Source organism: Neomonachus schauinslandi, chromosome 1 (assembly GCF_002201575.2).
Source record: "Neomonachus schauinslandi chromosome 1, ASM220157v2, whole genome shotgun sequence".
Taxonomy (NCBI): domain Eukaryota; kingdom Metazoa; phylum Chordata; class Mammalia; order Carnivora; family Phocidae; genus Neomonachus; species Neomonachus schauinslandi.
The window spans coordinates 189,161,384-189,179,105 of record NC_058403.1 but is presented as its reverse complement, the minus strand read 5'-3'; the positions used below and the strand labels follow the sequence as shown (position 1 = coordinate 189,179,105).

The window sequence follows — 17,722 nt, the reverse complement described above, 5'->3', positions numbered from 1 at the left end:
ACAAGCCGGGGGTGGGGGGGACAGAGGGAGAGGAAGAAGCAGATTCCTCGCTGAGCATGGAGCCCAACATGGGGCTCCATCCCAGGACCCTGCGATCATGACCTGAGCCAAAGTCAGACGCTTAACCAACTGAGCCACCCAGGCACTACCCCAGCATTAGCTTATTCTTAATCAGTTTTATTGAGATATAATTTACTTGCAACACCAGTTTTATATGTAGAACTCACTGAGTTTTGACAAATGTATAGTCACATAACCACCACTCTTCTAATCATGAGATAGTATATTTTCATCACCCTGCATTAGCTTTTAATTAGATTTTGATAAACTAAATAAATTAACTCTTTGAACCCTAACCCTGGAAGATGTAATCTTGGAAGAACAAAGAAATAAAAAGCCATCAACCCATAAAACCCAATCACAAAGAGAAGCTCTGTATAAACGCTCCTTTGGGGGGGTTTTGTCTCTTGAAATCATCAGAAGGAAAAGGAGGAAGTAAGAAGCAATAGTAAGAAGTTGTCTACAAAGTGATTGGTGTAATGTTATGTAAAAATGTTTGAGGGTGGAGGAAGAAAAAGCACCAAGAACACAAAACCACAATTTTAAATACTGAACTGGAAATCTCAGACTTGAGTTCTAGCAAACAGCTCTGACACTTAACAGAGTTCTAGAAGCAGTTTCACTTTTCTGAGGTCTTGGTTTTCTCACTCATCAAATGGGGGACTTGAACAGCATATTCCAAGCTGTATTATGCAGAACTAGAGTTTTGTGAGGCGTGGACAGGAGAATTAGGAATTAGGGCTAAATATTAAATTGGGGAATAGTTAGGTTTTGATGCCAGCAGATAGGGGAGAAAGTGCATTTCCTCTCCTCAATTGTATTTCCATATATCCAACTGACCTTTTATTGACGGATTGCATTGAAGGTTAGGACACTTTTGAAAAACTATTCTATCTGTAATTTTGCCTTGCAACTGTGATTCAGTATGAAGAGGGATGACTTTCTCCAGGGGAGTGAATATTGTCATTAAACCACCAGATTTCTTTCCTGGAAGTTATTGCATTTAGGAATAAAATATATGTTAGATATGAGAGATATGAAGATTTGTATTTTTAAACAATTATTTAATCCATCTTATTTGTTTGTTTTAACCAGTTACCCATGGGTGTATTGTTTCCACAATAAAACTTTTTCTGCCAGATGGTATGGAAGCCCGACTTCGCTCAGAGTGAGTATAATTTAGTGCTATGAACTTTTTGTATTAATTACCTTGGTTAATAATATTCTAGGTGATGGTATACTGTTACACTTCAGGATTATTCTAATAATGGTAGAAAATTAATGCAGTACTTTTAGAATATAATATACTTCATTTTAATTCTTTTTCACATTAGCTACGATTCTATTAAATAATAATGTATAATGAGGTACAGATTATTTTGTTTCCAAATTTAACTTTACAATTTATATTTTGATGGATAATTAGTTGTTTTTCAAAATATTTAGGGTATGTAAGTTACTGGTGAGTGATAACTGTATTTTGATCTGCATTTAATATAGGACTTCTTAAACTGTGATTCCCTGTGAAGTTAATGCCGGTGTCATGATCTTTTAGGACCTGGAGGATGTTGATACAGTTAGTAGCCTATTTTGGTGGGAGTTTTGGAGGGATTTTCCAAGGCTGTATTTTTTTTCCCCCTGAAGCAGTGGAAAGATCACTTAGAGGAGGACAAAATTGAAAAGGAAGAATTACTCATAAAATGTAAATGTTAAAATCTAAATATAAGTACATTTTAATCTTGTGCTTTTCACAGATTATCATTATGTAGTAATTACTAATTAAAGGTAAGCATTTTTTATTTGGGGGGCAAGAAGCTTGTTTCTATACCCAACATAATATTTTTTATTCTTAAAAAGTAAAGACAAAGATCTGAGGGTGGGAGGTTAAGATAAGCAGTAAGTTTAAGGCAAAGTAGAACAATGAGTAGAAAAGAGAGAATGAAAAAGAAAGCAGAGAGAGGCCCTCCTATTACTATGATAGTCTGTGCTTTCATTAGGCTTACTATATATTTTGCTTCAGTTAGATGCTACCAATTTTTTTTTTGGCTTTAAGCATATCTGAAGCAAAGCAAAAATTTTTAAACATTTAAAGGTAAAACAGTCTGTTTCCTATTCTATATCATAGTTTAATTTTTTTTTCTAGTTTAATTATTAAAAATACAGTTAACTTTGGGAACTTTAATGTGACTCAGGAGTCAAGGGTTTTTAAAAATAAGAGTAACTACTAATCAACTAATGATGTGTGGCTTCTTAAAGATCTTGATGTTTGTGTGTGATAATGAGATTTTTCTTTCATGGAGTTAAAAGCTTTGAGCAGTTATATAAAGGGTTATCTGTGATCTCAGGTTCCATCTAGGAGGACATGTAAATTTTTCAAAGTCTATGTTAGTGAATTGTGTCCTTATCCTTCTTGTTTCCCCAATGCTTTTCATCTTTGCCCCTTGTTTTCTTCTCATTGTTTGGTTTTTCCTCATGTGGTTAAATATTAGTATTATTTAAAATTTTGCTGCCAGTTTCATTGTACATAGTCTGGCTGACTTTTTGGAGAAGATGAATTTTGGACAGACAGTTCTCTAGAGCTGGTAGAAGATCAGAATGGTCTTTAGAGGTGGATAGTCAAAGCCCAACTCCACCTATTCTGTGTCTTGAACAGGCCTCCCTTTTCTCATTTGAAAAATGAAGATAACAATAGTACCTACTGAGCAGGAATTTTATGAGGAGGTTTAAGCAAGGTTATGCACTTAAAGAGTTTTGTGTGGTACCTGGCATATATTAAGCACACAGTGATCATTTGGCTGTTTCTGTTACTGCAATCTTTTTTAGCAATCAAGATACATTTGGGTATGCCAGAATGCTTAGAATTTCACGTATATTATATACATAGCATTTAATACTTTTAAGATCCTCACTAGCTAATTCAAAAAGCTAGTTCTTTTTTCTTCCTTGACTTTATTATATTGCACAAATAATTTTTTTTAACTTATCTCTATACCCAACATGGGGCTCAAACTCACGACTCTGAGATCAAGAGTCACATGCTCTACTGACTGAGCCAGCCAGGCGCCCCTGCACAAATAATTTTTAAATGATAACAGAGAAAAATTGCCTATAATCCCACCATCCTAACACTAAATAATGGTTTTCCTTTTCTGTATTCCCTTGTTGCATATGAACTTTTTCTATAATTCAAACAAAATACACCTATATCCAGGATAGTATCTGTAAAATACATATATATATATATTCCTTATGGAATGTTCAGCTTGATTTTTAGCCTTTTGTTAACCAAATTTTCATAAGAACAGAAAATTTTGTACTTGGGTCACTAAGAAAACTGGATTTAAAAAAAACATGGATACTGTTTGCTTCTATTTAGATTTTAAGTTCATTTGCCTATATGTGCATATCTACAGAGAAAAATATATCTCAAATGGTTATCTCTAGGTGCTGGCATTAGGTAATTTTTAGTTATTTCCTCATGCTTTACATCACACATTTTCTATAATCAATATGTATTGCTTGTATAGCCAAGAAAAAGAAGGTTGTGTTCAAACTGTCTATTCCATATTTATAGGGTAGAGAGAAAAACTAAAGTTGGTGTAAGTTTTTAAACCTTCATTAGGTGCCAGCTTTGCTAGGGCCTTGTGATAGGTTCTCGGGATCCAGAGGTAAACTGGTCACAGTGCCTGGCTTCCTTAGCTGCTCTGTTCTCATGGGAGTGGTAGTAGGATCAAGTTCTGCTATGTCCTAGGTACTGTTGAAAGCTATTTCTATTAACACATTTAATGCTCACAGTTACCCCATGGGGTTGTTTTTGTGATTACCCTCATTTTATGGATGAGGAAGCTGAAGACCTATAGTGCTTAGGTAAACTTGCCCAAGATTACACAGCTGGTAAGTAGAGCCAGAATTTGGGGCCAGTCAGTATGGCATCTGAGTCTGCATGCTTAACTGTTATACTACACTGCCTGTCTGTCATTAGTACTTCATAAGGCCCAAAAGCAATTAGTACCAATTATACTGTTTACTGCTTAGTTTTAAAGAGATATACCGAGTTTAGTTTCATACCTACATCTAAGCTTTCAGTAGTTAGTGTGTGAGGTGGCTGAGTAGAGAACAGTAATACTATTTGGTTAGCTAAAGTTGTTCTCCACTAGAACAAGTTTCCAAATTATAGCTTTCTTTCTAGTAGAACTTTGGTTTTTAAGACTTTGTGTATAGGAATATTTAGTTTTAAAAAGACATAATTTGCACATTCCAAAATTAAAAATGGATAATTTAAGCAGTGCTTCTTTTCTATATAGAAATTCTATAGCCATGGAATTCACCAGAGCCCTCATTAAATAGTGGATCTTCAAAGGGTATTTAATACATTTTGAATTTTGAATTTGTGTTTAGAAATATATTATGTGTAAAAGGTAGATTTGTATATTTATTACCTTGTTTTCTAAGAATTCTATGTATTTATGAAGAATTAAAAAGTAATTCACAGTCTTTTAATTATGACAGCAAGTGTATCAACTTTGGGGTTTAAGATATTCATTCTGGTACTGTCATACTGTTTCCTCTATTGTCAGGAAATTAGATAAAAAATTCTAAATTTTACTTTTCAGTGTCATCCATGCTCCATTACCAAGTCCTGTTGACAAAGTAAGTTACTAATGATTATTTTTTCTAAACTAACTTGGTTATATTGCTTTGGAAAAGGTTTTTGTTTGTTTTTAAGACGCTCTACCTAGAAACTTCTTTTTCTTCTGTAACAAATTATATACAGTGTATGTAGGTATTTGGTTATTGCGGTCTTCTGGAGAATTTAGGATGGATGTTTCTGAGGAAGAAACCTTTATTATCTCAAGTAAATGGCCGATTGTATAGACTAGGAGCACTTGCTTTGTGCCTGGCCAGAGAAGAAGTGTTAGTTACTACTTTTTATTCTGGAATACAATTCTATTTAGAAATATCTATTGAAGTTTTCTGCCCAAATAGTTCACCCAACATATACTACACATAGAAATAACAGAAATACGGGTTTACAGAAATTGCTCTTTTATTGTCCTTGAAAATTAGTTTTAACTTGATTTGGTCAGAAAATTTGCAATAATTACTTGTTAGTATTTTTCCCTTGGTTCAGAAATAATGGTGTAATAAACTGTAGATATCATTGCTAAATAGCAAAAAAATACATCTATATCTTTTGACATTAATGTGAATGGTTTTTCTTAGTGTACTAATTAAACTATTGGAAAAATATTTTACATTTTTTTCTTCCATTTGGATAAAGACTGAAAGCCTGCCAAGTGGTTGATCATCAACCTCGGTAATACCAAGAATTATTTCAGAAGTAAATAAAGGCCTTGCCAATTTAGGACTAACTTTTAAAAATAATGTCACTTCTCTGAATTCTAGTTAGCATATGAATAAAAATATACTTTCTGAACTTAATCAGGAATGATGCTATTAACATCATTAATGTTAATACATAAGGCTTGGTAGTATTGAGGATATGGGTAATCATAGTTTCTTCTTTTTTGGGGAGGGTGAATAATGCCATGGTTCTATGTTCCACACTTGGGAAGAACCCCTTATTGAAAGTATTTCTTCTAATACTCTTGAGTTCTAAGTATTTTTTCTGTGATTTGTAATTTAAGCACCATTATTTCCCATCTTTTTCTTCTTAAACCTACCTGTAGTTTAAAGAAGAAAAAAAAGAAAGCTATTTGCTTGCTTGCTTTCTCTTTCTTTGTTTCTACCTTCCTTCTTTCCTTTTTTTAAGACAGATCTATTTTCATTGCCTCTGGCCATTGGACAAAGTGTTATATTTCATGTCCTGTCTCTCCCTGCACCCCCACATACAACTCCCATTTGGAGGATGGCTACTTCTAAAAGGATTGTGACTTGTTGGCCTATTGAAGAACTATTTAACAATGAATTTTAAAAGGGATAAATATATGTTCATTGATTTAGGACGTATTATTTCTGAATTAAGAAAGGGCTGTATTGCTCTTGTGCTGTGTTTGTGATTTGGCTTATCAAGGAATGTTTGCATGAGTGGTACTCGTTCCACCACCCTGCTTATAAATCTCAGACTGGTCAGCAAAAAATAATACCATTTACAAATTCTGGACATGAGACAGAAATATTTTGAAAACAGAAGAAACTCATTAAGCTGAACAATAATTTTTGTTTTGCATATTTCAGTAAATAGACATTTCAAGGACTTGGTTTGGCTTTAATGTCTTTTATAAACATTTGTGTGACTATTGGTACTTGTGTCATTTGTTTCTAGGTTGCTGCTAACACTCCAAGTATGTACTCTCAGGAACTATTCCAGCTTTCTCAGTATCTACAGGTAAAAGTAAATCTTAAAAATTCTTAGTTTTTAAAAGTAGAATTAAACAACTTAGATTTGAATTTGCTAGTTCACAAGTATAGCTAAAGAAATATTGCCTGGGGCACCTGGGTGGCTCAGATGGTTAAGCGTCTGCCTTCGGCTCAGGTCATGATCCCAGGGTCCTGGGATCGAGTCCCACATCGGGCTCCCTGCTCCTTGGGAGCCTGCTTCTCCCTCTGCTTCTCTCTCTCTGTCTCTCATGAATAAATAAATAAAATCTTTAAAAAAAAAAAAGAAGAAATATTGCCTGGATACAAATACAAAAGAAGTATCTCTCAAAGTTAAAAAAAGGATTTAAACTAGGTCTTGTGGAGGCACCTGGGTGGCTCAGTCGGTTAGGCGTCTGCCTTCGGCTCAGGTCATGATCCCAGGGTCCTGGGATCGAGTCCCATGTCGGGCTCCCTGCTCAGCAGGAAACCTACTTCTCCCTCTGCCTGCCACTCCCCCTGGTGCGCTCTCTCTCTCTCTCTGGTATATAAATAAATAAAATCTTTTTTAAAAAAAAGAATCAGGATTATTAAGTCTAGTAAAGATAGGGGTCTGTACAAGAGAATTTTTTTTTTACTCAAAGATGAGGAAGTTTCAAAATAGTTCTTTATTCATAGATGACTTTTAAATAAAATTAAGCCTGGAGAGATCTTGGGTGCTTAGTATAATATTAATAGCAAATGGTTATATAGCACTTACTATATGCCAGACTCTAGCACTTTACCTCTATTCATTTAATCTTCAGAACAATCCCATAAGGTACATATTTTATTTCCATTTTTATAGATGGAGTAACTGAGAGCCTGGAAGGTTAAATAATTTACATAGTATTACACACCTACTCTGTGGTAAAGATGGGATTTGAACTCAGTCAGACCTCAGAGTCCATGCCCTTAACACTATGCTGTGCTACTGACCTGATGGAATGGGCTCCTGAAGAAGTTAATACTATATTTAAAGAGCCATAGAAATCTCCAAAAAGGAAATAAGTGGCTTTTTTTTTCTTCTTGATTTTGGGAGATTTACGCTGGATTAAGTCTGAAAATTGTTAGAGTATTAATCAGATCCTTCCTTCCACTGGTCATTATGTAATGATGCATAGAAAAGCCGTTTTACACATTTGCAGTTTAGGAGAATGTCTAAAAGCATAGAGTCTAGCCGGAATTCCCTGGACCTGGTCTGTGGCTTTAACGTCAGACCTTTTCAGACCTTTAACTTCAGAGCCTCATTTTCTTCATCTATGATGTGGGTATAATAGCATGTCCCTCACAGAATTGTGAATCAATATATGTAAGGCACTTAGAACAGTGTGTCACATACAATGTATGCCATACATGTTAGCAGTTGTTTACCACTCAGTAGAAAGGCACACTAGTTGACCTAGATCTCTCTTATTTTTAGAGATAGAAGAAAACTTTGAGATTGATCTTGTCTAACCTCCATTTTTTTTTAACCTCCATTTTTCTATGAGAAATATGAGGCTCATTATAGGTAAAATGATTTCCTGAGTCTATACCCTATATAGTTACCAGTCATCATGGACTGTGGGTCTAATGCCCTGACTCACTCCAGTACTTTTTCCAATTTTGTCAGTTCTTTGAATATTCATAGTGGGCATCATCTTTCACTGTTCTTTTCTGGTTTTTGAGAGATTATACTGTGCTGTCTTTTCTGTATACATCTTTTTGAATTGCTAAAGTTCTAATGTAAATCTTTTAAGTAAAAACTGGAATAGATACATTTCATGCCTTAGAACTAAAAGGTATTCCTGGAAGTATTAGATTTCTGTTAGGATGTGGCTCATGGAATTATGAAACTCTAAATGGAATTGAGTTTAAAAAGGTGAAATTACACCATCTAGTGGAAGTAGTGATTGTTTGGTGGTTTTCTTTTTAAGTAAAACTTTTTGCAGCATTTAATGTTAATTTCCTGGATATTAGTAGTGTTTTAAGAGCTTAAAATAAACTTGGCAACCAGTCTCTTGTAAGTGTAAGCTGTGTTTTATGGCTTTTGTTAGATTCCTTAATCTATACTTTTAATTTGTTTATTTTAAGGATTTTATTTATTTGAGATAGTGAGAGAGGGAACACAAGCAGGGGGAGTGGGAGAGGGAGAAGCAGGCTTCCCGCTGAGCAGGAGCCCGATGCAGGGCTCGATCCCAGGACTCTGGGATCATGACCTGAGCAGAAGACAGACGCCTAACCAACTGAGCCACCCAGGAGCCCCTAGAGTTATATTTAAAAAACGGTACCTGTAACTCTAATTAGATCAGATTTTCTTTAATCATTATTTGCCAAGGATGTCGAGAAAAATAAATGCATACTTTAAACCTCAAGTACTGTCTTTGAAGCATATCCTTCTTTTTTGAGGTGGCTCCAGAGGTATTAGGGTAGTAAGTGTTCTTCTTTGGCTAATGACAGGAATAGAAGAAAGTGAAATTTAAAGATGTGCCATAACCACAGCTCAATGCTATGTGAGCATTTTCACCTTGACTTCTAGAAGGGGAGACCCTCTTAACAGCTATCAAATGTTAACAAGTGACCTAGAGATAAGGGTTTGCTTGCTAATGTCCTTCTCTGTAAAAATATCCCTTTGGAGCTGCCAAATGGTTATAGAACTCCTTGACCCCTTATTACATTGGTGGACTCTTACTTATTTTTGGCATATTTGATTGCTGCTAAGTGGCATACAGTCACAAAGAATCAGAACACCTGAAAATGCAAGAGATTGTGAAACAACAGTCTCTCTCCTTAAATATATATACTTATATATATGTACCATTCTTTTTTTTTTTTTTTAAGATTTTATTTATTTATTTGACAGAGAGAGAGACAGAGAGAGAGGGAACACAAGCAAGGGGAGTGGGAGAGGGAGAAGCAGGCTTCCCGCTGAGCAGGGAGCCTGATGTGGGGCTCAGTCCCAGGACCCTGAGATCATGACCTGAGCCGAAGGCAGACGCTTAACGACTGAGCCACCCAGGCACCCCTATATGTAACATTCTTAAAAGGAAAAATTAAAAGACATTTCTATTTTAGATGTCATACTCATGCAGCTAAGCCATTGAGAAATATCTTTGCTACTGACCAGATTGTTTGGCTTAGTTTGAAATGAGTTTGTTCTGAAAAATATGTATATATTTTTAAAAATTTACATATATACATATATATATAATTGGAAATGGAGGGTTTTATATAGATATATAAAATGTAGGGTTCAACATTTGTTGGATTCTTCTATTCTGGGTTTCCTTTTTTTTAAAACTCTTGTGAATTATGACTAAAAGGAAAACAAAAACAGGGCACTTGTTTTCTGTTAATAGAGGAAGGTGCAGCTCAGTACCCCTAACAGTCCAGGAAATGAGACTAAAATGATATGGCTTATATATATTTTACAAGGTAGATTTATCAGGTTTGAAAGTAAGATACAAAGTGGGATATAAGATGAGAATATTTTCAGAATGTACTTTGATTTCTCTTCAAGGATCATGCTGAGTTTATTAGAATCTCTTTTGTGATTTGTACTATTAGGAGGCCTTACATCGGGAACAGATGTTGGAACAGAAGTTAGCCACACTTCAGCGGCTACTAGCCATCACCCAAGAGGCTTCAGATACCAGTTGGCAGGTATTCCAGTTGCCTTTATATACAAGAAGCATTTAAGTATAGTTTAATATCCCTTAGATATTGATTAAAAGTGAAATTTTTTAGCAGGCAAAGGCAAACTTACTTCTTAATGACCAAATATTGAAAATTTAGCATTTTACAGTGGATGTTGGTCAGTTTTATGATTTCATATCTTTTTTTGGCAGTAGCAACCTTTTTGATATGTGTAATTTTTTAATTACCCTGGGATTTTATTTATATTTAATTTTTCTTCAACAGGCTTTAATAGATGAAGATAGACTCTTATCACGGTTAGAAGTTATGGGAAACCAATTACAGGCATGCTCCAAAGTAAGTATTAATCTCAAGTAAAGATCCATAAAGAAAAATGCATTAACTATGCATGAAAATGCATAGTTTTTTATGTAGCTTCATTTCTTTGACTGTCATTTTGAGTACATGCTAAAACGTTTATATGTTTTCACCATTCTTTTAAATTTTCTGTCATTAGAGGAAATTTCAAACACACATTAAGGAGAAAGAATTGTATATTGAATACCCATATACAACTCTTTCTTTTTTTTCTATCACAGTTGATATTTGCTGGAGAAACTGGGTCATTTGTCCTCTATAATTTCCCTAAATCTGGATTGTTATTTACACATTCTTCTAGCTCTCCTCCCACACCATAAACTGGTAGTTTGATCTAGAGATTTGATCTGATTTAGGTTCAACTCTTTTTTCCAACAGTACTTCATGAATAGTATTGTGTACTTTCACCAGAAGGCACCATAATATCTAGTTGTCTTTCTTTTTGAGATATTAGCAATCTTTGATGATCCTTGTCTAGATCCATTATTAAGGCTTGCAAAAATGGTCGTGTTGTAGTTGTTATTTCTTCATTTATTAGCTGGATTACTTCTATAAATACTTCTATTCCCCCTCATAAACCATTTTGTTACCCTGAAGTCATTTTCTCTAGGAAAAGGATAAGTGATTTTCTCCATTTATTTACTGGATTTCAAAATAATGAGTTGGTTCCTTCTCATCTACCAAAGAATGACCATGAAGTGTTTTTTTTCTCCAAACTTAGGTTTAAATATATTTCATGTGTTTCAGCCTGTTCCATTTGTTGTGGTTATTGATGCTCAAATTATCCCATCTTTGGTTCCTGAGTCCTTTTGGTAGAACCCCAGCAAACTTTGATCGCCTACTGCTGTCATTTTAGACAAGGTGTTCCAGACTCATCTTGTACATTTCCTGCCTCAGAGCTGGAGTCAGCTTTTTCCTAAGGGTTCTCTTATTCCTTTTGGTTTAACCATTGTTTTAAGATGCTTGGCCCCTTTGAAAGTAAGAGATTATTTTTACCCACAAATGTAAATATTGTGGCTTACAGGGAGTATGACAGATAGGAGACTTAATTCATTTTGTACATTTGAAAGAAATTCTCAATTTCCTTTGACATTTTTTTTTTCTATCAGAAGTGTGGATTAATGTATTTGTGAAGGCATAATTTACAGTGCAATTTTTAAATACATCATTTGTATTTGGAGGTACCTTAATGTAGAATTCAAAGAACATCATAATGTGTTATTTTTCCAAATGGTAAATACTTAAAAAAATTACTTGGCTATAATTATAAATATCTTCTAATCCTAGAATCAAACAGAAGATAGTTTACGGAAGGAACTTATAGCATTACAGGAGGATAAACACAACTACGAGACGACAGCCAAAGAGTCCCTGAGGCGGGTTCTTCAGGAGAAAATTGAAGTGGTTAGAAAACTTTCAGAAGTTGAGGTATTTCATTTTAACAAATACAAAATGGTAGATGATTTAAAATTTTTAGCCTAAAATTGCTAATATTTTAAGACATTTTAAACTTGAGTATTATATAGTAAGGAAATATTTCCTGTCTATCAAATGGGAAGGGATAGTAGCCTGTTTTCATTGTTAGGAATTTTCATTGTAATCATTTGAGTCTGGTGCTTGTGGTTTCTACTCGGTGACTGAGCAAATAAAAGCCTAATCAGAGGGAGTCTTAACCATGTGCATTCTGCTTAGGATTTGGCCTCTCACACAGTGGACTGTGATATGTGCCAGGGAATTGATCTCCTGTCACCTAGTTTTTGCTTTTCTTCCAATTGAGGATAGTTAGTGGAAGGTGGAGAACCTTACCACTGTTCTTATTTACCCATCCTCTAGAGAAGAAAACTGTGTCTAACTTTGGAGGTCAAAGGGAAAATATCTCTGAGGTCCTTTCTTGGTCTTTTAGGAACAATCAAAATGTGATTCTCATTGCTTTAAAAACAACCTCATTGATAATGTAGGTCATTCGTTGAACCACTGCTAAATTACCACAGAAGTTATTTGTTAATGGATTTAGTTAAAATGCCCATTGTAAACAATAGTAAAAATACTATAGTATATAGTATATACTCTAGAATATGGTATAGTAATGGTTTCTATAATAGCCTCATCCCATAGTAACTAATTCAGTGTTGTGTTATTAATTTGACATGCAAGGAAAGAAAATTGTTAGCTGTCTTCTAATTTTCTTATTAAGTTGATTGTGCCTATTAGTAACTTGCTTTCAAGAATTGATAAGCTTAAAATATTTTCAAGTCTAAAAGTCATACCCAGTGGTCTTTTAAAAGTAGTTATGTAAAAGTAACATCCTTTCCTCCCCTGCTCCCTTTCTGTTGTTTTGTTTCGTTTTTCAAATTTTTTGTTGTATTTTGTGTTTTAGCATGTACCTAAAGTAAGTTAAAATTCTTATGTTGTTTAACTCTTATATAAAGGCCAGGGCAGATGTTAATTTTGAACAGCCCATATAATTAACACTTTTTATAAGTTGAATTTAGAATGTGCATTTATTCTAAACAGTTATCTCTAAACTTGAATTACAGCGAAGTCTGAGTAATACTGAAGATGAATGTACCCATCTTAAAGAAATGAATGAACGGACTCAGGAAGAATTAAGAGAATTAGCCAATAAATATAATGGAGCAGTTAATGAGATTAAAGATTTATCTGATAAATTAAAGGTATGTATTTACTCAACCTGAAAGTGTGTTAATAGTCCCTAACACACTGGATAGATTAAGAGGTTAGGTATTGCTGAATAGTTGTTGATGTAAAATTTGGTAGTAGTTGAAATTTGTAGTAAAAATAAGATGCCATTTTGGGGCGCCTGGGTGGCTCAGATGGTTAAGCGTCTGCCTTCGGCTCAGGTCATGATCCCAGGGTCCTGGGATCGAGTCCCATATCAGGCTCCCTGCTCCTTGGGAGCCTGCTTCTCCCTCTGCCTCTCTCTCTCTCTCTCTCTCTCTCTGTCTCTCATGAATAAATAAATAAAATCTTTAAAAAAAAATAAAATAAAATGCCATTTAGCCCAAACCCCATTGCCACAGATAATTGAAAGTCTGTAAAAGCTGACATATTTTCTCTAGATGGAAATAAATAGTACTTCACAACAGGCATCTTTTAATATATAACAGGAAGTAGATGTAAATCAGCAAACCGGGGCTCCGGGGTGGCTGAGTCATTAAGTGTCTGCCTTCGGCTCAGGTCATGATCCCAGGGTCCTGGGATGAGCCCTGCATCGGGCTCCCTGCTCAGCGGGAAGCCTGCTTCTCCCTCTCCCACTCCCCCTGCTTGTGTTCCCTCTCTCACTGGGTCTCTCTGTGTCAAATAAATAAAACTTAAAAAAATAAAATAAAATAAATCAGCAAACCCCAAGATATTTAGACTTTTAAAAAACTTGAATCTGCTTAACCGTGGGCAGCCCCAAAGGCAGAGCCCAACTACGTTAGTTCTGGAACAAGGCCAGAAGTAACCTTGGAGTCATCTGTATGGACCCTCGTAGCCTCCAGGGATGCTATTAACTGCTTCAGCTGCAGCTCCCTATAGCTCTAGGGCATTTAGGATAAGGACAGGTGAGGCCATACGTAATGTCAAGTTGGTCCTTTAAATGTTATAACTGAGTTTGTGAAGACCCATCTTTAAATAATTCAAACCATGGAATGAGTGGCTAGAAGACACATATTTGTTAGAGAAGACCAGGGCATCCCTCCCTCTGTGTGGTTGGTGAACCTGTAATAGTTTTAAAGGTTGGTCTTATTAAAAGGAGGTCATTTTGAAAAGTGCTTATTATCATCATTCCTTCAACTAAACACAGTTTTGTTTAAAATATCAGAGTAGGGCGCCTGGGTGGCTCAGTCGTTAAGCGTCTGCCTTCGGCTCAGGTCATGATCCCAGGGTCCTGGGATCGAGTCCCACATCAGGCTCCCTGCTCGGCAAGAAGCCTGCTTCTCCCTCTCCCATTCCCCCTGCTTGTGTTACTGCTCTCGCTATCTCTCTGTCAAATAAATAAATAAAATCTTTTAAAAAAATAAATAAATAAAATAAAATAAAATATCAGAGTAAGTTACATTTTAGAACTTATAAGCTAATTTAAACAATAGTAATTTCAGGGGAAAACCTTACATATTTCCCTCTTGAAAACTGTGGAGTTTTTCATTTTGACCCCCTTATCTGTATGTATTAGGCCTGTTTGCCTGCTGCAGGTTTTTTTTCCCTAGGTGATAGGGAAGCATGACTTCAGTGCAGACCACTTTTGACATTATTTTGACATTTACAAATATGTTCTATAATATTGAATATTCTCCTTAGAAGTTTATGGTGAATAAAAGCAGTCCTGCTTTAGGCCTCTGAAAGCAAGTTCAGACTTTATGAAATAACTGAAATTTTTTTTCTTTCTCAACAGGTAGCAGAGGGAAAACAAGAAGAAATCCAACAGAAGGGACAAGCTGAGAAAAAAGAATTACAACATAAAATAGATGAAATGGAAGAAAAAGAACAGGAGCTCCAGGCAAAAATAGAAGCTTTGCAAGCTGATAATGACTTCACCAATGAAAGGCTAACAGCTTTACAAGGTAAGTTGCTAATCCAGAAGTTGATTTGATTTGATTTTTTTTTCTTTTATCTGTGAAATATCTTTTTCTTGGACTTTTATTTACAGTACGGTTAGAACATCTTCAGGAGAAAACTCTTAAAGAATGCAGCAGTTTAGGTAGGTGTGTTACCCAGTTTCTTATTTAAAGCTGAATTTTATCATTGGACTTTTGATGTTTACTCTCTCATGGGGTACTTATTTTAAGAGGGATATTTTGTTTTAGGTATAAAGTATCTACAGTCTTTCAGAAAATTTCCTTTAAAAATATGCTTGATTGCCACCAGTGGGCACCATTGTTTAGTCCTTGAGATAAATGAAATTTCTGCATCTGAGATGCTCTATTTAGAGATATTTAAATAAGAAAAATAAATGCACAGCAGGATCCTTTTTCTTTTGAGGTTTGTTGGAAGGCAATTGTAGCTTTTTCTCTGAGTCGATAGAAAATGTCCAGTTGAGCCCTTCTTTTAAAAACAAATTTAAAGTGTGCTATACTGTCTTAATGTTAAGTAGGAATACAAAATGCCATGGTTACACTTGAGACCAGTTTTAAAGTAACACTTTCTTTGATCAGGCAATGATACACTGTCTTAATCCTAGGGATACAAGTTGATGACTTCTTACCTAAAATAAATGGGAGCACAGAAAAAGGTAGTGTAAAAAACTTAAATGTTTTTCTTTCATGATACCCTTTTACTATTTAAGCAGGATAGAGAGATCAGCGTTTTAAGGTTTTAAGTGCTTGGAATGAAAAGCATGCAGTTCATAGACCATTGAATCCCAGCTTTAAAAAAAAAAGCTTCCCTTTATTTTGTAATTCTTAATGCTGTGATTTTTGTTTAGATATCCCTTATTATATGGAAATTTTAATTATTCAAGTAACAGGAAAATTATAAAGTTCAATTAGCGTTGGTTTATACAGCATAGTATAGCTTTCTCCCCAGTATATTTTTCAAAGAACTCGACTACAATTTTCTTCCATCAAGTACTGTTTCCTGAGGATATTGGGCCTCCATTTTCGATGTTTGTATCCCGCTCCATTCCCGGCCAAGGGTTTACTTAACAGCGCATTGAGCTCTTGGATATGTCATAGAAACTGCTTTCTTTACACTGTACATCTATTTCTTTAATCAGAAAAAACAGGATCAGTCATTTATGCTGTCTGAAAAGTCATTTATTAGTTAATGATTAGTTTATTGGGACCCTTCTTTCTGGATAGCTTGCATTATCTCTTGCCAAAAATGTATAGCTACTCTTGGTTTTCCTGTTACTGACTGCATGGGGTACTTTTTACCCAATGGCTTGTACATTCCTTCAGTTATGAAGATCCCCATTCATCCTCCCCCATTTCCATCCATCCAACATTAATTGAACACTAGCTATGTGCCAGATCCTGCATTAGATTCTTTAAGTACAGAATGAATAAAATTATTTTCTGTGTTTACAAATCTGTGTATCTCTCATCTTAGTTTTTATACAGAAGTTAGTAGAAGATATCAAGGTCAATACTCAGAACTTCTTATTAAATATTTTTTTCATGTATCAGGGGATATCTTTATAGTTCTTGGGGCAGCAGCCAACTCTGATAAAGTTAGGAGGTGCTTTTTTGTTCTTGTTTTTGTGTGGTTGGTTTTCAATCAGGAACCGGCAAGATAGGCTCAAGTAATCATGTATATGTGAGCTGTAAGCTCAAGACCTAATATTACATATAATCTATAACAAACCTTGAAACTCAAAAGTTATTGTCATTCATCATCGTTACTTGCCTATTCTATATGTGTTTTATAAAATACATCTACATTTTAGAATTCCAGTTTGAGTTTCAATTCGAGAATTTTTTAAAGGTGTAGTTTATATTCATTACTAATATTACTAATTTCTGTTTATTAATTATATTTAGCAAACATATATAAAACGACTTAATCCTCATCTTCTAAAAGCTTGTCATTGTTAAATGAATTTTTATTTTTTGTTGTCATTATTTGCTTTTTTTTTTTTTTTCTCTTTCTGGCACGAGCACTTTTTATTCCAATTCATCACCATTTTGATTTAAGCATGTATTTATTAATAATGTATAACTCAAGCTCGGAACATGCTTTTCCTTCAGTTAAGAGAATCCCTTTATATACACTAAATCATCTTTATATTATTTTAGAGTTGTCAGATTACTGCTTAAAATTTTTTGCCAATTCCAATTGATTTAGATGAGAATAGTTGTAGACAACTCCTTGATTTAAGACTGAATATTTTGGATACTTCTTACCATGATTGTTTTTTCCCTGCTGGTGTGTTTGGATTTTTAGTGGTGATAAATTGAGTGGTGTGAGAGTGACCTACAGTATATCTTTAACAAAACGGGATAGTAAATATCTTGATAATGCACTAAAACTTCATTATGCCAGATGTAGTACAGAGTGACTTTGGAATAAGATGAGTCTGTTCTGAATCATTTGTTATATAATAACAAACCAGTTATCAAGCATTCCGGTATTACCAAAGCCCATAGCCACAGTATGCTATCAGATATGACTTTATCTAAAATTACTCTTTAAATAGTAGAGAAGGAACCAAGTATAGTTTTAAGAGAATATTTTAAAAATATCTGGAGATGTTAAGATTAATGCTGTTTCTCTAGTAAACTCTGTTTCTGAAATTACTTAAATCTAAAGTAGCTGCTTTATATATATAAGCACAGGTTTTATACTATATATAAGCACAGGTTTTATA

General features: G+C 34.6%; 1 protein-coding gene across 15 annotated transcripts in view; it reads left to right on the top strand.

The window, feature by feature from the left end:
• The window catches only part of LOC110584960 (sarcolemma associated protein), a 162,729-nt gene that overhangs the window by 90,329 nt on the left and 54,678 nt on the right, over nt 1-17,722 (top strand). For 5 of the 15 annotated variants that reach the window (XM_021695144.2, XM_021695141.2, XM_044921345.1 and 2 more), the window contains exons 3-12: nt 1,156-1,228; nt 4,674-4,710; nt 6,347-6,409; nt 9,967-10,062; nt 10,321-10,392; nt 11,701-11,841; nt 12,951-13,088; nt 14,810-14,978; nt 15,065-15,115; nt 15,596-15,646. In XM_021695144.2, the coding sequence (XP_021550819.1) occupies nt 1,156-1,228; nt 4,674-4,710; nt 6,347-6,409; nt 9,967-10,062; nt 10,321-10,392; nt 11,701-11,841; nt 12,951-13,088; nt 14,810-14,978; nt 15,065-15,115; nt 15,596-15,646 (891 nt within the window). Of the gene's footprint in view, nt 1-1,155; nt 1,229-4,673; nt 4,711-6,346; nt 6,410-9,966; nt 10,063-10,320; nt 10,393-11,700; nt 11,842-12,950; nt 13,089-14,809; nt 14,979-15,064; nt 15,116-15,595; nt 15,650-17,722 lie in introns of all 15 variants that reach the window. The other 10 variants (XM_044921379.1, XM_021695147.2, XM_044921364.1 and 7 more) reach the window with 4 other exon arrangements.